The 18,822-nt window shown below is 31.4% G+C and overlaps 1 protein-coding gene across 1 annotated transcript; it reads left to right on the top strand.

Moving 5' to 3' along the window:
* The first annotated feature begins 100 nt into the window (after nucleotides 1-100).
* Nucleotides 101-16,912, top strand: LOC127712484 (PRKR-interacting protein 1 homolog). Its single transcript, XM_052218947.1, has 6 exons — nucleotides 101-316; nucleotides 5,283-5,361; nucleotides 7,804-7,904; nucleotides 11,231-11,316; nucleotides 14,738-14,805; nucleotides 16,580-16,912. Exons 1-6 carry the CDS (start codon nucleotides 221-223, stop codon nucleotides 16,819-16,821), a joined length of 672 nt encoding a protein of 223 aa, XP_052074907.1. The 5' UTR covers nucleotides 101-220; the 3' UTR covers nucleotides 16,822-16,912.
* The last annotated feature ends 1,910 nt before the right edge of the window (nucleotides 16,913-18,822 follow it).

An 18,822-nucleotide genomic window follows, 5' to 3' on the forward strand; every position in this document is an offset into this window, starting at 1 on the left:
TTAATTTTTTAAATATTTTTCAATATATATATACATGTAAGGGATACATTGACAGCACATTAGAAATACGATAAGTTTCAAATTATCATACAATTTCTACGTTCCTACTTTTCATGAGTAAAAGAAAATTCACAGTCAGATTCACCCATTTTTTTCATTTGCAAACAAACCGACATTTTGTTCCGGAATTAATGCAAGTTCCAGATATCCGGTGTTAAAAATGGACGGAAAAGAAAAAAGTGAGAAAAATGTTGTTGTCGCAAAAACTCCAGCAGAATTACAGAAGATGAGACTTGACAAATTGATGAAGAATCCAGTAAGTAAAGAAATGTTTCTGTAACAGCAAAGGATAGATTGTTAACTGTTTATCTTTGGGTTTTATAGGTTCTTCTTCTTTAAAGCAGGGACTTTCTATATACTAAGACCAGTCAGGGGAATAACTGAAATAAGTGATTTATAAAATCACTTATTTAAGTAGCAAATTCGAAATTTTGTCACAAATTTTGATTTTGCAGTTTTATCAAAATTTTAAACATATAGGTTTAGATTATATCTTATTATTAGTAAAATTGGAAAAAATGAACCTTTTTCTTCTTTTAAATAGCAAGGTTTATGCGAATCGGGGTCTGTTCGCCCTGATTCGCGTTCGCACTAGTACCTGTTCGTCCTAATACATGTTCGCCCTGGGTCCGTTCGCCCTAATTCCTGTTCGCACAGTCCGTACGCCCTGATTTCTATTTTATTTTTGTTGTCTTGTATAATATAAATTACTTGAATTAATTATGTTAAAGTTTGTTGAAAATTCCGCCGAAATATTTATGTTGTATTGCTGCTACCAGATAATTATTTTTCTTTTGATTTGTATTGAATAATCTTGCCAGAATATTCATCATGTTGAATGTGGACAGTATTTTGAAGAAGAAGAAAAAGTGTTCAGGAACTGGAGACAAAGTTATCTGTATGAATTTATCTTTTTTGAAACCTTGTAACAATTTCATAACAATTTCCCTTTAATGTCTTACAATTCTTACATCATTGTTTTAACTCATTCCAAGCTGACTTGTTTATTTAAAAAAAAAAACAATTTCATTATTAATCCATTAAAAACAATAACTACAACAATCAGTGAGATCAAAGACATCGTAATCAGCATTCTAAATTACAAAACTTTGAATTTTCAGAATACTAAGGCTTTTCCACCTCAGAAATATACTACCTTAGCTGTATTTGGCAAAACTTTTAGAAATTTTGGGTCCTCAATGCTCTTCAACTTTATTCTCAGACTTTATTTGGCCTTATTAACTTTTTTGATTCGAGCGTCACTGATGAGTCTTTTGTAGACAAAACGTGTGTCTGGCATACAAAATTTCAATCTTGGTATCTATGATGAGTTTATTTACAATCAACAGTCATTAAAAGTAATTCTGAATAAAAACAAATGTAACAATATAAAAGCCAATTAGCCTGATTAATGCTCCAAAACAAAAACCTTTTTTTTTTAAATTTCTATGTTTGATTCATGAATTTGGAGATATTTGCCATTTTAATACCTGAATAAGATTACAAAACTTTAAAACAAACCATTAATATTATTTTTTTTTAATAAAAATTAGGGCGAACGGACTCTATGGGCAAACAGACTCAGGGCGAAAATGTAATTAGGGCGAACGGACCCGATACAGTCTTATGCCGTTGATGCATTCATTGAGCTGTAAATTCTATATTTGTTGAAAAAATGCTATAATGAAGACTTTACATAATGAACTGATACTTTTCCCAGCAGTGCCAGTGGTAGTAATTTTCCTGTAAAATTCAAGGTTTCATCTTACAGATTATGTAATAAAATTTTACTGTTCGCGATCAAAATTTCACTGTTCGGGGGTGTTGAAATTAGTGGGGGTAATTAAAATAATAATACTTAAATAAGTGATTTTTTGGAAGAAAATAGAGGTATGATACTTAAAAAAGTGATTTTCATGTCATTATCCCAGATTCAGTACAAGGTCATCAACTCATTTAAGTATGTCCCCTGACTGAAGACTGTCCCTGTTTAAAGTTTAGGTTTTCAGCAGTCCTTCAATAGGTTGTGAACAACCCCTGAAATGAGGGATGACCCCTAAATGTAATGACTATCCCTTATCCCAGTGTTCCCGCCTTCCCTAAATAGAAGGGCGACCCGCCCTAGGTTCCCTTACCCCCGCCCTTCTGCCCTCCTAAGTAAAAGAATGCACCCCTTTGCCTTTTCAAAAAAATAAAATTTCCAAATTTCATGCCTACCGGCGTTTCTGGTAAAATTGTTACCTGATAATGCTGATTGTGTAACACTAATTAACTGACAATGGGATTAAGTTAAATACCTAATGCTTTGGCAGTTTTATCACCTTTGTTAATGATTGTTTACTGCTAATTAGTGGATTTAAGATAATTGAACAAATACTACATATTTAATACAGAATGAAATGTCCACATGTTATCCATTTGTAATGTTTATGTACAGCATGTACACCTGAAAAAATTTATTTCAGTAGGCATAACATAAAAAATAAAATCTTTAACAATTTTAAAGGCATACATAGTTTTGACTTAATTGGTAAAAAATGTTTTGTTTCATAACCATGAGTATGAAATTTAAAGAAGAATCAAAGAAGTTTGTACTTTGAACATAACAAGATTCACTTCCTGTTTTACTTCTTGTATTTTATAATCCTCCTGACATAGGAGCACTCAACAAATTTATTTTTAACAATGATGGAGAAAAAAGTAACTGTTTATACCTTCTGCAATATATTATTGCATCAATATAATATGATCATCTTCTGTCTCACCTGTTATATTTATAAAACTCCTTACTGAGGAGCGCTTTGGTGTGCACTTATAAATACTTTTTTGTAACAATTCAAATGATAATAAATAACTCTCAATAACATATATACTATATGTTTGAACAAGTAATTTAAATGTAGATAATTTAATTACATTAAACATTCAATTTTGCATGTATATCTCCATCTTTCAAAACTACTTGTTTATTTTTATAGACTGGTATAAGTTATAAAACATTGAAATTTCTGATGATTATTTTCCTTACCAAATGTACAAGTTTGTTTAGATTCTCTGAGTACAGACAAACCTGTGCACCTGGAAAAGTTTTAAGGCATGGCAAGAACTAGATAATTGAATTTTAAATGCATTTTAAGTTTGAGAAAATTATAAACTTTTCTGGATTTTGCTATTCATTTTTTTTCAATCCTGCAGAAGGTGCCAAAATAAACTAAGTTGGGAAAGAGGTTTGAGAAGCTCCTCTCATATAATAAATGTTGTGAGTAGTATTGATTTAAATGGACAATAGACATCTGCAAACAATAGATGATTTAAACTGTCTATCTGAGTGGACCTTATCAAATGAAACTCATGTGTTTGTTAAATTTTGCTATCTTCTGCAGACTGGAAAAAAATGCACATCAAAATCTAGGTAAGCTTTTAATTTTCTAAAACATAGACTACATAGAACTTTTATATATGTAGGTCCTGCCATGCCTTAAAACTTTCCTAGATGCATCAGTTTGTCTGTACTCACAGTAGATTTTGTGGTGTAAACACGCCCATGTTTTTCAATTCCTTTTGATGAACCTTAATTTTTTTTCAATGATCTGAAGATTATTTACTGTTTTGCACAGTGTGGACTATATAATGATATTTTATGTATTTACAAGAATACAAAAATAATTGAAAATTAATTTGGAGTGCATAAATTTTTATACGACCGCAAATTTTTTTTACGGTCGTATATTTGTATGATGTTGGAGTCGTCCGAAGACACATTGGTTTTCGCACAATAACTTTACATGTAAATAAAGTGAATGGATCTCTATGAAATTTAAACCTAAGGTTTATAACCACAAAAGGAAGGTTGGGATTAATTTTGGGGGTTATGGTCCCGACAGTTTAGAAATTAGGGACCAAAAAGGGGCCCAAATAAGCATTTTTCTAGTTTCATGACAATAACTTGTGGAACAGTGTATGGATCTCTCTGAAATTATACCACAAGTTTCCATACCACAAAGGGATGGATAGGATTGGCTTTGAGGGGTTATGGCTCAAACCGTTTAGGAATTAGGGGCAAAAAAGTGAGAAAAAACAAGGGTGTCCTGGTTAATGGACAATTACTTAAGTACAAATTACAGTGTAAGTGAGGTAATTCAAAAACTATTTTGAATTACCTCCCTTACCCTGCTTTTAAATTATGTATAAAGACTTTTGTATTGTCTTGAGGTGATTAGCTGTCAATTCATTTTTAGAAGTTACTATTTTAATAATTTTAAAAATGCTGATTAAGGTAAATTAATTTTAGCTATGATTATGTAAGTCATTTTCTATTTAAAGACTTTTATGATGTATTAAAATGGGTCATTACGGTTGCAAACTCCATGGAAATTTGAATTGAAATTATGACCATGACTGAGGGGAAATTTTTTTTTTTTTTAAAAGAGGGGGGGGGGGGGGGGGAATTTTTTCTCCTCAAGGTTTCAGAAATCAAAAAGAAAATCCTTCAAATTTTTGTTTTTAAAAAAGGGGGGGGGGGGAGGTTAATTCGCAACAGCATAGTGCACAAAAGCAAAAAATTGAATATAAATTTAAATCATATAACCAATTCTAAGTTCTTTGACTACAGTTATTCTGTGTCAGAAACCTATTATGTGTCAAATATTGAATTACAATCGAAATTCAGACCTGTATCAAGCACGAATATTGTGTCCATTTTTGCCCCAACTGTTCAGGGTTGGACCTCTGCGGTCGTATCCAGCTGCACTAGGCGAAGCAATTTATTTAAATTGTAATTAAAACTATGTATATATTTTTTATAATAATATTTTTTATGAGGCCCTGAAAATGGCCAAACATCTACATTATGTATACGGCCGATCTAACTATAAAGTGGCCTATCCACCATAGTTAACATGTTAGTTGTTACAAAAAAATATTCAAACAATATTGTGTTTTCTTTAAAAGGCCTCAGAATGACCAATATATTATAAAAAAAAAATTAAATTTAAATTTTATGGCTTATTAATATGTACATGTATGTTGCTAAAGAAAATTTGTTGACTTTAACCACATTGGCTAATGGTCATGAACATTTTCTATTACAGCTAACACAGCTTCTTAAAAAAAGACATTGATTAAGTGATGAAAATTTGTATGACTATTTAAATTTTGAATAAACCATTTAGGAATTTATCATTTACAAACGATAATGAATTTAAATTAATTTCTGTTTTCAGTCAAAAGAAGTTTTTATTCCTGAGTCATCACAAGAAAGAAAGCCTCGTGATCCACTGGAATTTATAAGAAATGTTTGGGGTAAAAGGAAAGATTTATATAAGATAAATGTACAAATCAAGTTGACCTAAACTTATATTACCTACCAGAAGGAATAAAAAAGAACATACACAAACACACAATGAAAATAACCTAAACATTTACCTTCCAGAAGTTCCTTCATAATACAAACTTGTTCCAAGTGGAAAAAATATTCTGGAATATTATTTCCACTGGAATAAATATTACACTATATGTTCCTAGCAGAATAAATGGTATAGAATATTTATTCCAACTGGAACAGATATTATGACATTGTTTATAACAATAATGGAACTTCTGTTAGGTGGAACAAATATATGTTGACACCTGAAGCATGGCAATGCAAAGAAATACCACCTTAGCAGTTGTCATGCAAAAATGCTTTGAAAAATAACAAAACGGTATAGATGCTTGGAAAATTTGATCCTTAAAAGGTATTAAAATGATCCTTCAATTTACCCTGAAGTCTCTCTGTTCAAGCTGCACTTCTCCCAGAAATCTCCATGTTGGGTCTTCACTTCTCCCTGTTTGACAGTCACTTCTCCCTATAATTCTGAAGTGTGGTGACTCCTGAGAAGGAAAAAAAAAATAATTATTTAACACAAACACAATGAAGGTAACCCAAATTTACCTTACAGAAGGGGTTTAAACATACACAAACACACAATGAAGACAACCAAAACTTACCTTCCAGAAGGGATAAAAGAACATTCCCAAATGCACATTGAATGCAACCCAAAATCTATCTTCCAGACGGGGAAAAAAAGAACATACACAAACCAAGGATATACAAAACACGAAGACAATCCAAATTTACCTTCCTGGTAAGTATAAAGGAACACAAAATGGAGAGGTAAAAAATTATCTAAATGATTTCATTTATGTTTACATGTACCATGTTTTATTGGTTACAGACCTCACATGGAGTTTTGTTAAACAAAATCTATTAAGCTTTGAAAACAGTTATTTTGAAATAATAGCGGAGGAAAAGTTTTTGTCTCGCCTTGACGGAGTCAAAAAGCGAGACATGGGTATGATGTTTCCGGCCACGGCGTCGGCAGCCATGGCGTCAGCAGCAGCCGCGGCGTCAACAATGTATTAGTTTGTGATTAAGTCTAGTTCATGGTGAACCACTAGTGGTAGGTCAGTGATTGCATTGGCACATCTCATTACCATGGAGATTGTTTGGCCCCGCTCCCTCAGTCAAGGTCTATTGACTTTGAAACTTTGCTTAGTTTACATGTATTAGTTTGTGATTAGGTCAGATTAAGGGGAACTGTTAGTGGTAGGTCAATGATAATTGGTATGCAGTTGTATTAGCATCGGCACATCTCATTACCGTGGAGATTATTTGGCCCCGCCCCCTCAGTCAAGGTCTATTGACTTTGAAACTTTGCTTAGTTTTCATGTATTAGTTTGTGATTAGGTCAGATTAAGGGGAACTGTTAGTGGTAGGTCAATGATAATTGGTATGCAGTTGTATAAGCATTAGCACATCTCATTTCCATGGAGAATATTTGGTCCTTACCCCTCAGTCATGGTCTATTGACTTTGAAACTTTTACTTAGTTTACATGTATTAGTTTGTGATTAGGTCAGTTTAAGATGAACCACTAATGTTAAGTCAATGATATTCGGTATGCAAATGTATTGGCAATTTGCATGTTTCATTTCCATGGATTATATAGCCCCACCCCCTCATCATGGTTCATTGACTTTGAAATTTTTACATAGTTTACAAGTAATGTTTGTGTTTAGGTTTGTTGAAAGGGAACGACTTATGATAAGTCAATGGTATTTGGTATGCAGTTGTATTAGCATTGGCACATCTCATTTCCATGGAGATTGTTTAGCCCTGTACCTTCAGTCATGGTTCATTGACTTTGAATATTTGCATAACTAACATGTAAAGTATTGCTATTTTAATTTCAACATTTGCATTATCAAAATAACAAATAGGCGAGACATATCTCTGTGTTAACAGTTTATATAAAGAATCAACAGTTTTGCACTTTATGCACCACAAAAAAGCATTAAGTACAACATGTAATCATAGAACATATTGTTGTCTCTGAATGGTCATTGATAACAGACTGATCTATATACACATTGGCGTTTTAATTATAGATTACTGTGCAAAAATACCCTGAAAAGTATACACACACTAAAAAATCAAAATGTAAAAAAAAGCTATTCGAAATTTCTTTCCAACTGTTTTCTTTTTAGGAAGCAATACTTATTTATGTCCTCTACCTTTAACCATTTAGAGTTATAAATGCATGCTCTTGGACTATTCATGAAATTTGTGTTTATGGCTAGAAGGGATTTGTTTTCAACTGCTTTTATTTATTATAAATGCAACAATTTTCTAGCATTCCCCATTTCCATTCTCAATTTTATTTGCCTTAAACAAATTAATCTTCAGACTAATATTTCTTGACAGGTTCCAGTGCAGGAGCAGGAAGTGGAGATTTCCATGTCTACAGAGGAGTAAGGCGGAGAGAATATGCTAGACAGAAATATGTAGATGAAAAATTTGAACGAGTAAGATTAATAAACACCTGATATATATGCATAATACCTATTCATAATGTAAGATGTATAGTAAAACCTGTCAATAGAACTATAAAGAGCTCAGATATGATCATATCTATACAAATTATTTTCTGATATTACAAAAACAGATCACTTTTAAGAAAACTTAGCTGTCTAAACATTCATAAAATTATAAATCGGAAATTTGAATATATTTGTAAGTTTGTGTATATATGTATTTGCAATTAATAAATTAGGCAATCATACAAAACCTAAATTTGCAACTCCTACAGGCGAAGTTGACATTACATCTAGTAGGAATTAGTCCTACTTTTTAGTATCAGCTGACCAAGTGGTAATAACACACATTTCATGTATTTGAATTTTCAAATTTTGTTATCTAAAGAATGTTATTCCAGAAATGTGTTATGCACACTTGAATATGTACCTCAAGTAGACAGCAGCAATCCCTATAAGATTACTTTTATCAAATGTTAATTTGAATATTCATCTGATGAATATTATGTCATGATATTAAATGCTTTTGTGTCTTGATATTTTCTTTTTCATAACTCTGATAGAAGTCTTAGGGAGGGGAAGTGTCATTCCTTGTTCTCTATTTGGCAAAACCTTTTGGAATTTTGGGTCCTCAATGCTCTTCAGTTTCATACTTTATTTGGCCTTTTTAACTTTTTTTGATTCGAGCGTCACTAATGAGTCTTTTGTAGATGAAATGCACGTCTGGCGTACAAAATTTCAATTCTGATATCTATAATGAGTTTATTTTCATCCATTCAATTTTCTCCACCTAAACAAATTTCTTGCAAACATTGGGAAGGCATGCTTTGCTATTGTTTATTTGATTAAAAAAACGTAGTTTACTTTCACATTCTCTTAAATCGTATAATGTTGCAAAACAAGTTACATAATAAGTCAACATTTTCGTAACTGCAAAATATCCATACTACGTATGGTATGAAAGCCATGTGCACTCCTTTGTCCTGAAGACACTATCCATGTTGTGAGATATGTAAACCAGAATAAATCAGTAATGTGTGGCAAATAAAGATGTTTTTATACCCCACCTACAATAGTAGAGGGACATTATGTTTTATAGTCTGTGCGTCCGTTTGTTCGTCTGTCCGTCCGTCTGTCCCGCTTCAGGTTAAAGTTTTTGGTCAAGGTAGTTTTTATACGACCGCAAACAAATTTTTGTGGTCGTATATTGGTATGACGTTGGCGTCGTCGTCATCGTCGTCCGAAGACACATTAGTTTTCGCACTCTAACTTTAGTTTAAGTGAATGGATCTCAATGAAGTTTTACCATAAGGTTCAATACCACAAAAGGAAGGTGGGGATTGATTTTGGGGGTTATGGTACCCACAGTTTAGGAATTAGGGGCCAAAAATAAGCATTTTTGTAACTTCCAGACATAACTTGTGTGTAAGTGTATGGATCTCTCTGACATTGTACCACAAGGTTCCATATCACAAAGGGAATGCTGGGATTGATTTTGGGGGTAATTGTGTCCAAATTTTAGGAATTAGGGGCCAAAAAGGGGCAAAAAACAAGCATTTTTCTAGTTTCATGACAATAACTTGTGTGTAAGTGTATGGATCTCTCTGACATTGTATCACAAGGTTCCATATCACAAAGGGAATGCTGGGATTGATTTTGGGGGTAATTGCCTCAAATTTTTAGGAATTAGGGGCCAAAAAGGGGCAAAAAACAAGCATTTTTCTAGTTTCATGACAATAACTTGTGTGTAAGTGTATGGATCTTTATGAAATTGTACTACAAGGTTTCATATCACAAAGGGAAAGCTGGAATTGAGTTTGGGGGTAATTGCCCAAAAAGTTTAGGAATAAGGGGCCAAAAAGGGGCCAAAAATAAGCATTTTTCTAGTTTCCAGACAATAACTTGTGTTCAAATGTATGGATCTCTCTGAAATTGTACTGCAAGGTACCATACCACTAAGGGAAGGCTGGGATTGATTTTAGGGGTAATTCCCTCAAAATTTTAGTATTTAGGGGCCATAAAAGGGCAAAAAAACAAACATTTCTCTAGTTTCAGGACAATAACTTGTGTGTAAGTGTATGGATCGTTATGAAATTGTACTGCAAGGTTCCATATCACAAAGGGAAAGCTGGGTTTGAGTTTGGGGGTAATTGCCCTAAACATTTAGGAATTTGGGGCCAAAAAGGGGCCAAAAAACAAGCAATTTTCTAGTTTCCAGACAATAACTTGTGTTCAAGTGTATGGATCTCTCTGAAATTGTACTGCAAGGTACCATACCACAAAGGGAAAGCTGGGATTGAGTTTGGGGGTGATGAATCATAAGGGGGTTCAAAAAATTGGGGGGGATTTTTTTTTCATTTTTTTTCTTTAAAATTTTCCATTTTAAATTGGTTATTTCTGATTTATATAAAAGCAAAAAATAATGATATGGTTTGAATAGGTAAATTAAAAATTTTTAAGTTCTTAGACCACTTTCATTCTGTGTCAGAAACCTATGCTGTGTCAAATATTTAATTACAATCCAAATTCAGTGCTGTATCAAGCTTGAATGTTGTGTCCATACTTGCCCCAACTGTTCAGGGTTCGACCTCTGCGGTCTGATCAAGCTACGCCCCAGCGGAGCATTTTATTGATGAAGTTGAAGTCCAATCAACTTGAAACTTAGTACACATGTTCCCTATGATATGATCTTTCTAATTTTTATGCCAAATTTAGAGTTTTGATCCCAATTTCACTGTCCACTGAACATAGATAATGGCAGTGCGAGTGGGGCATCTGTGTACAATGGACACATTCTTGTTATGTTATATTAAGGATTAATTTATTTTGGTGGATTGTGAAATAATTTTTCATGTATATTTGATTTCGAAGTTTTGCCAATGTTTGCATGCATGCCTATAGAAAATTTATACTTTGTTGAACATAAAATTTCATGGTTTGTCTCCCATGAATAATAATGATTCCCAAACTTGTAACTATTTACAATTAATTGAAAGAAAACAAGTAAATACTAAGGTATCCACTCATGGGTTGCCGCTCCACCTATTTCCATAACTTCATTTTACATAAATACAGTTGACCTTGGATGTGCTTTAGCCAATTAAACATTATATTCACTAGCTACCACTATGCATGAATGATAACAACAACCAGATTATGGATGTTTTATGAGTATCAATAAAGAATCCACAAACATATAAAAAATAGAACAACTAAGGGAAGAGTAAATGTGAAAACTTGAAAGACATCTCTAAACATCAATTGAATCTTTTACAGCACTTCAATACAGTATATGCTTAATATATATTTTGGTTTAGGATAATGCTGATGCAGAATATCAGAAGAAGCTGGAGAAGAACCAAACAGAAGCAGAAGAAAGGACTGCAAAGAAAAGGGCTAAAAGGTTGTCAGAACATACATTGTAATCAAGAGAAAGACATGAATAATAACAATAAGACTAGAGATGGTGTAGAGTGATATTTTAAAATATCACTTTTGGCATGCAAATGAAGGCGTTTTACAACTCAGTAATACTTACTGTGAATTAATTTATTAGTGAGATGACTTATTAATTAAGGGAAAGTAGTCAATGCTAGTAAAATCCGTAAATGAAATGAAATTTACAAAAGTAACCTTTAGAAAACCTATTTTAAAGAGCCTCGTATTCATCTTATAGGTAATTTTGAAAGTTAGTTGTTTAAGTAATGCCCCTGACTGTGTGTTTGATCTATGGATTTCAACAAAAATTGATATATATATATGTATAAATGTCTAAGAATATAACTTAAATACGCTAATTAATACATTAAAAAAGTTCTATTAGAATTTAAATAGATATACGCAATATTTCGGATGCATGACAAAAAACATTTTTAAAGGTTTAACTACACACAGTTGGAATAAAAGTTTAACATATTTTATTCCAACTATGTGTAGTTAAACCTTCAAAAATATTTTTTGTCATGCATCCGATTTCACCTGGATAGATGCACTCGCCTGATGAAGCTAGTTTGTTTAGCAAAATATTGCGTATATCTATTTAAAATCTAATAAAACTTTTTTAATGTATCAATTAGCGTGTTTAAGTTATATTCTTATACATTTATATAATTGTAATTTAGTAACTGTATCAGTTTATTTACACAAGCTGATCCACGCCTAAATAGATTGGATGTTGATTGTTGCTATTTTTAGACATCAATATATATATGTATAGATATAGTTTGCTATTCGAACTTGATTCCCACTGTCAAAAATTGATGATTGTAAAAATTGAAGAATTAAATTGGCAATAAAAACATAGATTTGATTAAAATTCACAAATTTTGAGAAATATCATTTTAACCAAAATTATATGTGGGTATAATATGCTTTTCCAAGTTCTTGGTGTCATATTTGCAGTAAACGAAAAGTTGGAATGGTGGGATTTGGTAAAAACTAGTTTTAAAAAAAATAATCGCAAATTATATGAAAGGTATTTTTGTGCTAGAATTTTTTTGTGTTTATTATTTGAAAGGCGGTTCCAACTTATTTGCAGGTGTAACTAGAGGCTCCAAAGAGCCTGTGTCTACCACCTGCAACTCAACAATGGTCACGTTTTGGTAAAAATCGTCATGAAAGGGCAGTAACTCTATATAGAGTTAACCGACAATTTCAGTCATGTTGACCAATTTGATGATCTTGTCCTGTTTATCATTTTTGCTTCTTAAAGTTTCTGTCTTCATTAGTATTATCTACTATATATACTTTTCAAGATAATAGGCCGGAACTAAAAAAATGGTAAAAATCACCTCTAAAGGGTAATAACTCCATTAACTTAAGTTTTAAGCCATAATGGCTTATTGGAAGATCTTATCTTGCTGATCATTTTTGCTATTAAAAGTGTCTTTATATCTATTATAATTTTCAAGATAATAGGGAAAAAATGCCAAATAAAAATTTGAAAAAATGGTAATTTAAGAGAAGTAACTCTGATACCGAGTTCTCTTAACTATTAATTCAGCCATTGACTTTTTGAAGATCTTGTATTGCTGATCATTTTTGCTTTTTTAAGTTTATCTCTATCTTTCAAACATTTCAAGATAAATGGCAAAAAGGAAAAAATAGTAAAATTGTCAAAATTTACAAGAATTGATTCCTCATGAATTTGAATTAATTATTTGTGTCTAGGTCTCACACTAAAATGTACAAGCTGGGCCCCTGTTTACATGTCAGTTTTCTAGTTATTTCTTGAAATTCTCTTTTAAAATTATGTTAAGTTCAATTTTTGAATATTTTAAAATAGTTGAATCATCTGCTTCAGTGAAATAAACGTTTGACAACTAGACAGCATCGAAATATTTTTTATTATTGTTTTATATATAATTCTGCAGCACTAGAATATTTCATTTAGCAAAAACCAAACCAATACATTTTAATTCAATAAAACAGAAATTCTAGAGACATGACATTTAAAAAAAACATTAGACATTTTGAAAAAGGCAATTTGATGACAAATTTTATATTCAATTTGCTTCTCTCTACAGAATACAAAAAAATTCTGTAAATTTTGTCTGAAAGATAATGGATTAAGGATTAATATATAATGTATTTTTTGAGAAAAGACCAAAAAGAAAATCTGTATGAGTAAAAAGTACAAGTGGGGTCTATTTTTCTTGAAACAATTATCTGTAATTAATCCATGATTTTAATAGGTTACATTTATCAGTGAAGATATTTGTATATTCATGTATGTTCTAGTACAGGAAATGTATTTTTGCAATGAAATATTTACCCTCATTTTAACAAAAAATAAGAAAAAAGTCTTAGATTTTACCTTGGAAAACCTGCTTCTGGTAAACATGAAATCTAATTCAATAAAAATCCTTTAAACATTCCTCTTTCTTTCCATTATTGCATAATTAAGACTTAAAAAATCAGTGAACCTTCTTAAATTAAAAAATTATATAAATTTGCCTCACAAATTAAAATTCTCCATCTTTGGATTATAGAATAAAAACATCATATTAAGTTTTGTTTATTGATGTGAAAATTACCCTTTATCAACCATGCATCTTTGATGTCATATAATATTGTTTTAAATCAAAATCAATAAGCTATACTTAGGAGTGAGAACATAAATGAATATGTTTGAACACTGACATGCCCTTAAAAAACAACCATTCACAGGTTAATTTTGAAAGATAAAAAAAAGGACTTTAACTTTCAAGTCTCTTTATCCATTGGTCCCAGGTTTACTGAAAACACTACAATGATCATTTTTTTTTATAAGAAATTTCTTCAGTTTAAAAAAATATAAATATTAAGTTGCAATTAAAAAGAAGATATTATGCAAATTTGGTGATCCACTGACATTAACTCTATTAAGCTATTTTATCCACTGAAAAATTGCTTATCTTTATAAAAATCTGTAGTAATATAACAAGCAAATATGTAAAAGTGCTTTAGCAAGTTGTTCTAGTACACCATCACTGCAATGAAGGAGTAAAATATGATTGAAATTATATACACAATTCATCCAATCTTTTCATTAGTGATTTCAGATCACTTTGATTGATCTAAGAATTGATCTTTTTATATTTTGTGTTAGAAGACAGCCTGTATTGCTATGCAGAAAGATAAAAATTAAGTTGAAGACCTGGTATGATTGACAATGAGATAACTATCTTTTTTATCTTGGAAAGCATGAATTAACTATACTATGTAAAGTTTTAAACATTAATGATAATTGTCACTAGGTATATAATACTTTTTGGTTGGTTGCAAAATCAGTATTTGTTTTTACATCTTGATAAATGAGTAACAAATGATTAACCTTTTTCCAGATTGAAGAAAAAACAGAAGCAAAAAGGCAAGAAACCCAAAAAGGAACAAGAAGACAAAGAAGAATCAGGTATAGCATTTACTATTTGGTTTGGTTGTAATCCTGCCATATTCTAACAAGCTTTGACAAGCTAAAAAAAGAGGCAGACAAAGGGGATAATCAAAATCATAAGTCGAAGAAAAACTGACAATACTAAGAAAAAAAAGAATGAATCCTTTGATATGTTTAGCATTTATCTGATTTTGATAGTATAATGCAATTGTTGAAATTAGAATGGCAATACTTTAACATGTAAACTTTGCAGAATGTTCAAATTCAATGAACCACAACTGAAGGTGCAGGGCCATAAAAATCAGTGGAAATGAGAAATGGCAATGCTACAATGTTAAACAACTGCTCATCAAATACCATTGAAATGTCCTAAACACAAACATTAACATGTAAATGATGCAATTTCAAAAGTCAATGAAGTGAATGAACAATGATAAGGAAGTGAGGCCATTTAATCTCTATGGAAATGAGATGTACCAATACTAATACAACTGCATACTATCATTGAGTTTTGAGCTACCACTATTGGTTCCCATTGAAGCGACCTAATCACAAACTAAAACATAATTGAAGCTGCTGCCATTGAAACGAACACCTTGCCCTTTTTACTTCATGTTGGCGAGACAAAAATGACAAATAGACAAACTGCAGTTTTCAAAACAGAAAAATAAAGACAGAGCATTGTAATCCACCTTAAAACAGGAGTGAATCGTGGCGCTCTGTAAGGGGAATCAGTTCCTGCTCCACTAGTCACACCCTTCATGTTTCTCTAATATTAAAGTAAAAAAGCTCAATTGAGGAAAAAGGGACATAATTGTGGTTACAATGATGTCATGATAGTGTCTATAAAACTTGAAAAGGGATAACTGCAACTTTTCCATTTTAAATCCTTTTATTGAAAGCAGTAACCATTTATCAAGGATATCATTAAAGGAAATGCAAGCCCCTGAATATGGTGTCCATTTAAAGATGTATATTCCATATGCAGGCACTAATAGAATATTGCTACACAGAAATTGAAAGTTCACAATATAACAGAAATAACTAAATGTCTAAAACAAATGCAAAATTCCATAAATTGACAGAAAAAAGCAATATAAACAAGTTTTTTTTAAGTACAGGCAAATGTGCAAGTCACATGACTTTGACCTCATCTCCATGTTTCTATTATCTTCATTCAGTTTTTGTGTACATGACAAATTAACAGAGATCATCTTGATTTTTACCTCATTTCATGGATCTAGGATCATCTACGAATTTTATCTGTTATTAAAATATCAAATACATTTTGTCCTAGAAAATTTACATGTTGGTCTGACTTCCGAGGCAATTCATGTATAAATATGGAGTCTTCTATACTTAAGACCTTGATATTATACCCTTTCTCCAAGAGTGGAGCCATAGTATTCACCTTGTCTTTCTGTGCATCTGACCATCTGCTCTCCTTTGACCAACAAATATTTCCATCACAATTTTCTCTTTTCATACTTGGTCACCGGCTTATAAATGAGTTGCAATTTGTGAGCATTGTTCATATTTGCCAGACACCTACTTCTTAATTGCAGATACAATGTACTTTGAATTTTCAATATGTTAAAGATCTTAAAATGTTTTGTCGCACTTTACTCAAGTACTACTCAACAAAAGAATTTCATTTGTAGTTAGCATGATAACTCTTTAAAACATTTAAGCTAAACACTATAGATGACTATTTAAGCAGATGAGATATTTTATTGAGTCTACTTGAAAATTATATTTGGTTACAAATAAATATAGAAATGTTTTATTGTAGATGAAGAATCAGAAGATGAAGAAACTGAGGAATCTCTGGAACAAGCTTGTGACAAGGGACATAACTCAAATCAGAATGGGGATATGGGATATAACTCTGATGAAAATTGTGATACTGAAGTAAAGTCAGAAAAAAGTGAAAATCATAATGATAATATGAGAAAAGTTTTTAGAAGTAATAAACAGCATGCTCTTGTTGAAGAAAAACAGTTTCAGATATCAGCAAATACAAATGGAAGCTAGTTGTGTAATACTATAGTTTGTGTATTTACTTCTTTAATGTATTTTATCATTTTTCATTCAGACAAATAAATTTTAATGTGTCAGTATTAAATGATTATTTTTTACTCTGTACCATTAGATTTTATGGCAGCTTTAAAAGTGATTAATGTAGGGTTAATAGTGGTTTATAATGATTTTTTTTATACGAAGATATTTAAATTACATTGTTCGGCTGGTTTTTGCTATGAATAATGTTTCCCATATCTCTACATTAGTTTTAGATATGCTCATGTTCAGGTAATTTTTTTGGCAAAGTACAACATATATTACAGTTTATGGTTTCAAACCAACAGGAATATGATGACCTTGACAGACAGCCCTATAATTATGTATTGTAACAACACCCTGTAAGTGCAGCTCCTCCCATACTGTTTCACAGCAAGTTCTCATACTAGGCTGTATTAGAATACGGAGATGTGGTATGATTGCCAATAAGAGAACTATCCACCAAAGTTCATATAAAGTGAATATAAGCAATTATGGGCAATCTGACATGAAAAATATGAAATTAATTGAGAAAACTAATGGCCTTATTTATATCAAAACAATTTATGATAAACAAATATGACTGACATGAACCAACGACAACTCCTGAACTACAACCTCCTGACATGGGACAGGCAAATAAAGACTGTGGCGGGGTTAAATGGTTGAAGGATCCAACTCTTCCCTAACCTGGGACAGTAGTGTAACAGTTCACCATAAGAACAGACTATAAAATTATTTGAAAAATGCTTAACTCATCAGATTGATAAAAAGCAGAAAAACATCTAACAAAAACACAGACTGGACGTGGCAGGGAATTTATACATCCCTCATAACAAAAAAGACACAAAGTACAGATCTGAAATTACTTGCAATATCTGACGTATCTGTTTGAGTGTTAGTGTTTTAAATATTTGATTTATTTAAAGTAAGTTCCTTTGGGTAAACTTCGGCAGTTTATTGAGAGAGTTCTTGATTGTTTAACGAAAAAATATAGTCTTTTTATGAGTCACAGCATATAAATTTGCAATCAGATTTTTCAAACGACCATTCCATTAAATAGGAAAACCTATTTTGATAAGTTTTTGTGGAAGTAAAGTATGAAGAGTGGAAAAGTCAAAACTGTCGACCAAATCGAAAGGACCATCAAAATAACATAATTTATCTATAAAAAACCCAAAGAATTTTGTACACTCCAAAAGTAATTAATTCCACTAGTACTAATTTCATATGTTTTATTACAAATGTTAATGATATGAAGTTCTTCATAGTAGTTAAGGAACTAGTTAAAAGCAGTGACATATAGTAGTAGAACACTTACTAGAGGTCGATATGAAACAATAGTTTACGTTTTTTTTTTGGGTGTTGTTTAGGTAACAATACATAGTGTGGACCTTCAAATGTGTATTACTTACTCTTTTTATTTATTTCTAAATAATTTTCGAAATTTGATATGCAAATATCAGTAATATTCAGACATATATTTAAATGTTGGTTCTTTTTTCAGAAAGTTTATAACCTCTTGGTCATTTTTGATGTTGAGGTCCCCTGTAATTACATGGCAATATGGATCATATCTAAACTTTGATGTTTCACAGTCTCATGTTGAAGGAGCATTATTGTCTATACCGACTTCTGATGTAACTGACGTATAATTAAAATCTAAACTTCTACTGCTTATTTTTTATACGAATAAGAATTATAGGTGGCTCTATGTTATTAAAATAGGTTTGTTTGCCGTCATGTGTAGTTGACTGTATTATATTGTCATTTTGATTTGACCATTTTAATAAAAGTTATTGGACTTTTACCATATTTTAACTATTGTACCTCAATGACACAGTATGACACACAATTGAATTCATTTACACAGCCGATGGACATTTTGCTACGGTGCACAATCTTCCTTTTAGTCATTTTGTTTGTATTTCCAGTTGATTGGCTGTACTATCTTATTACTTTGTCATTCTGTGTTGT

Source organism: Mytilus californianus, unplaced genomic scaffold (genome assembly GCF_021869535.1).
Source record: "Mytilus californianus isolate M0D057914Y unplaced genomic scaffold, xbMytCali1.0.p SCAF_8, whole genome shotgun sequence".
Lineage (NCBI taxonomy): Eukaryota > Metazoa > Mollusca > Bivalvia > Mytilida > Mytilidae > Mytilus > Mytilus californianus.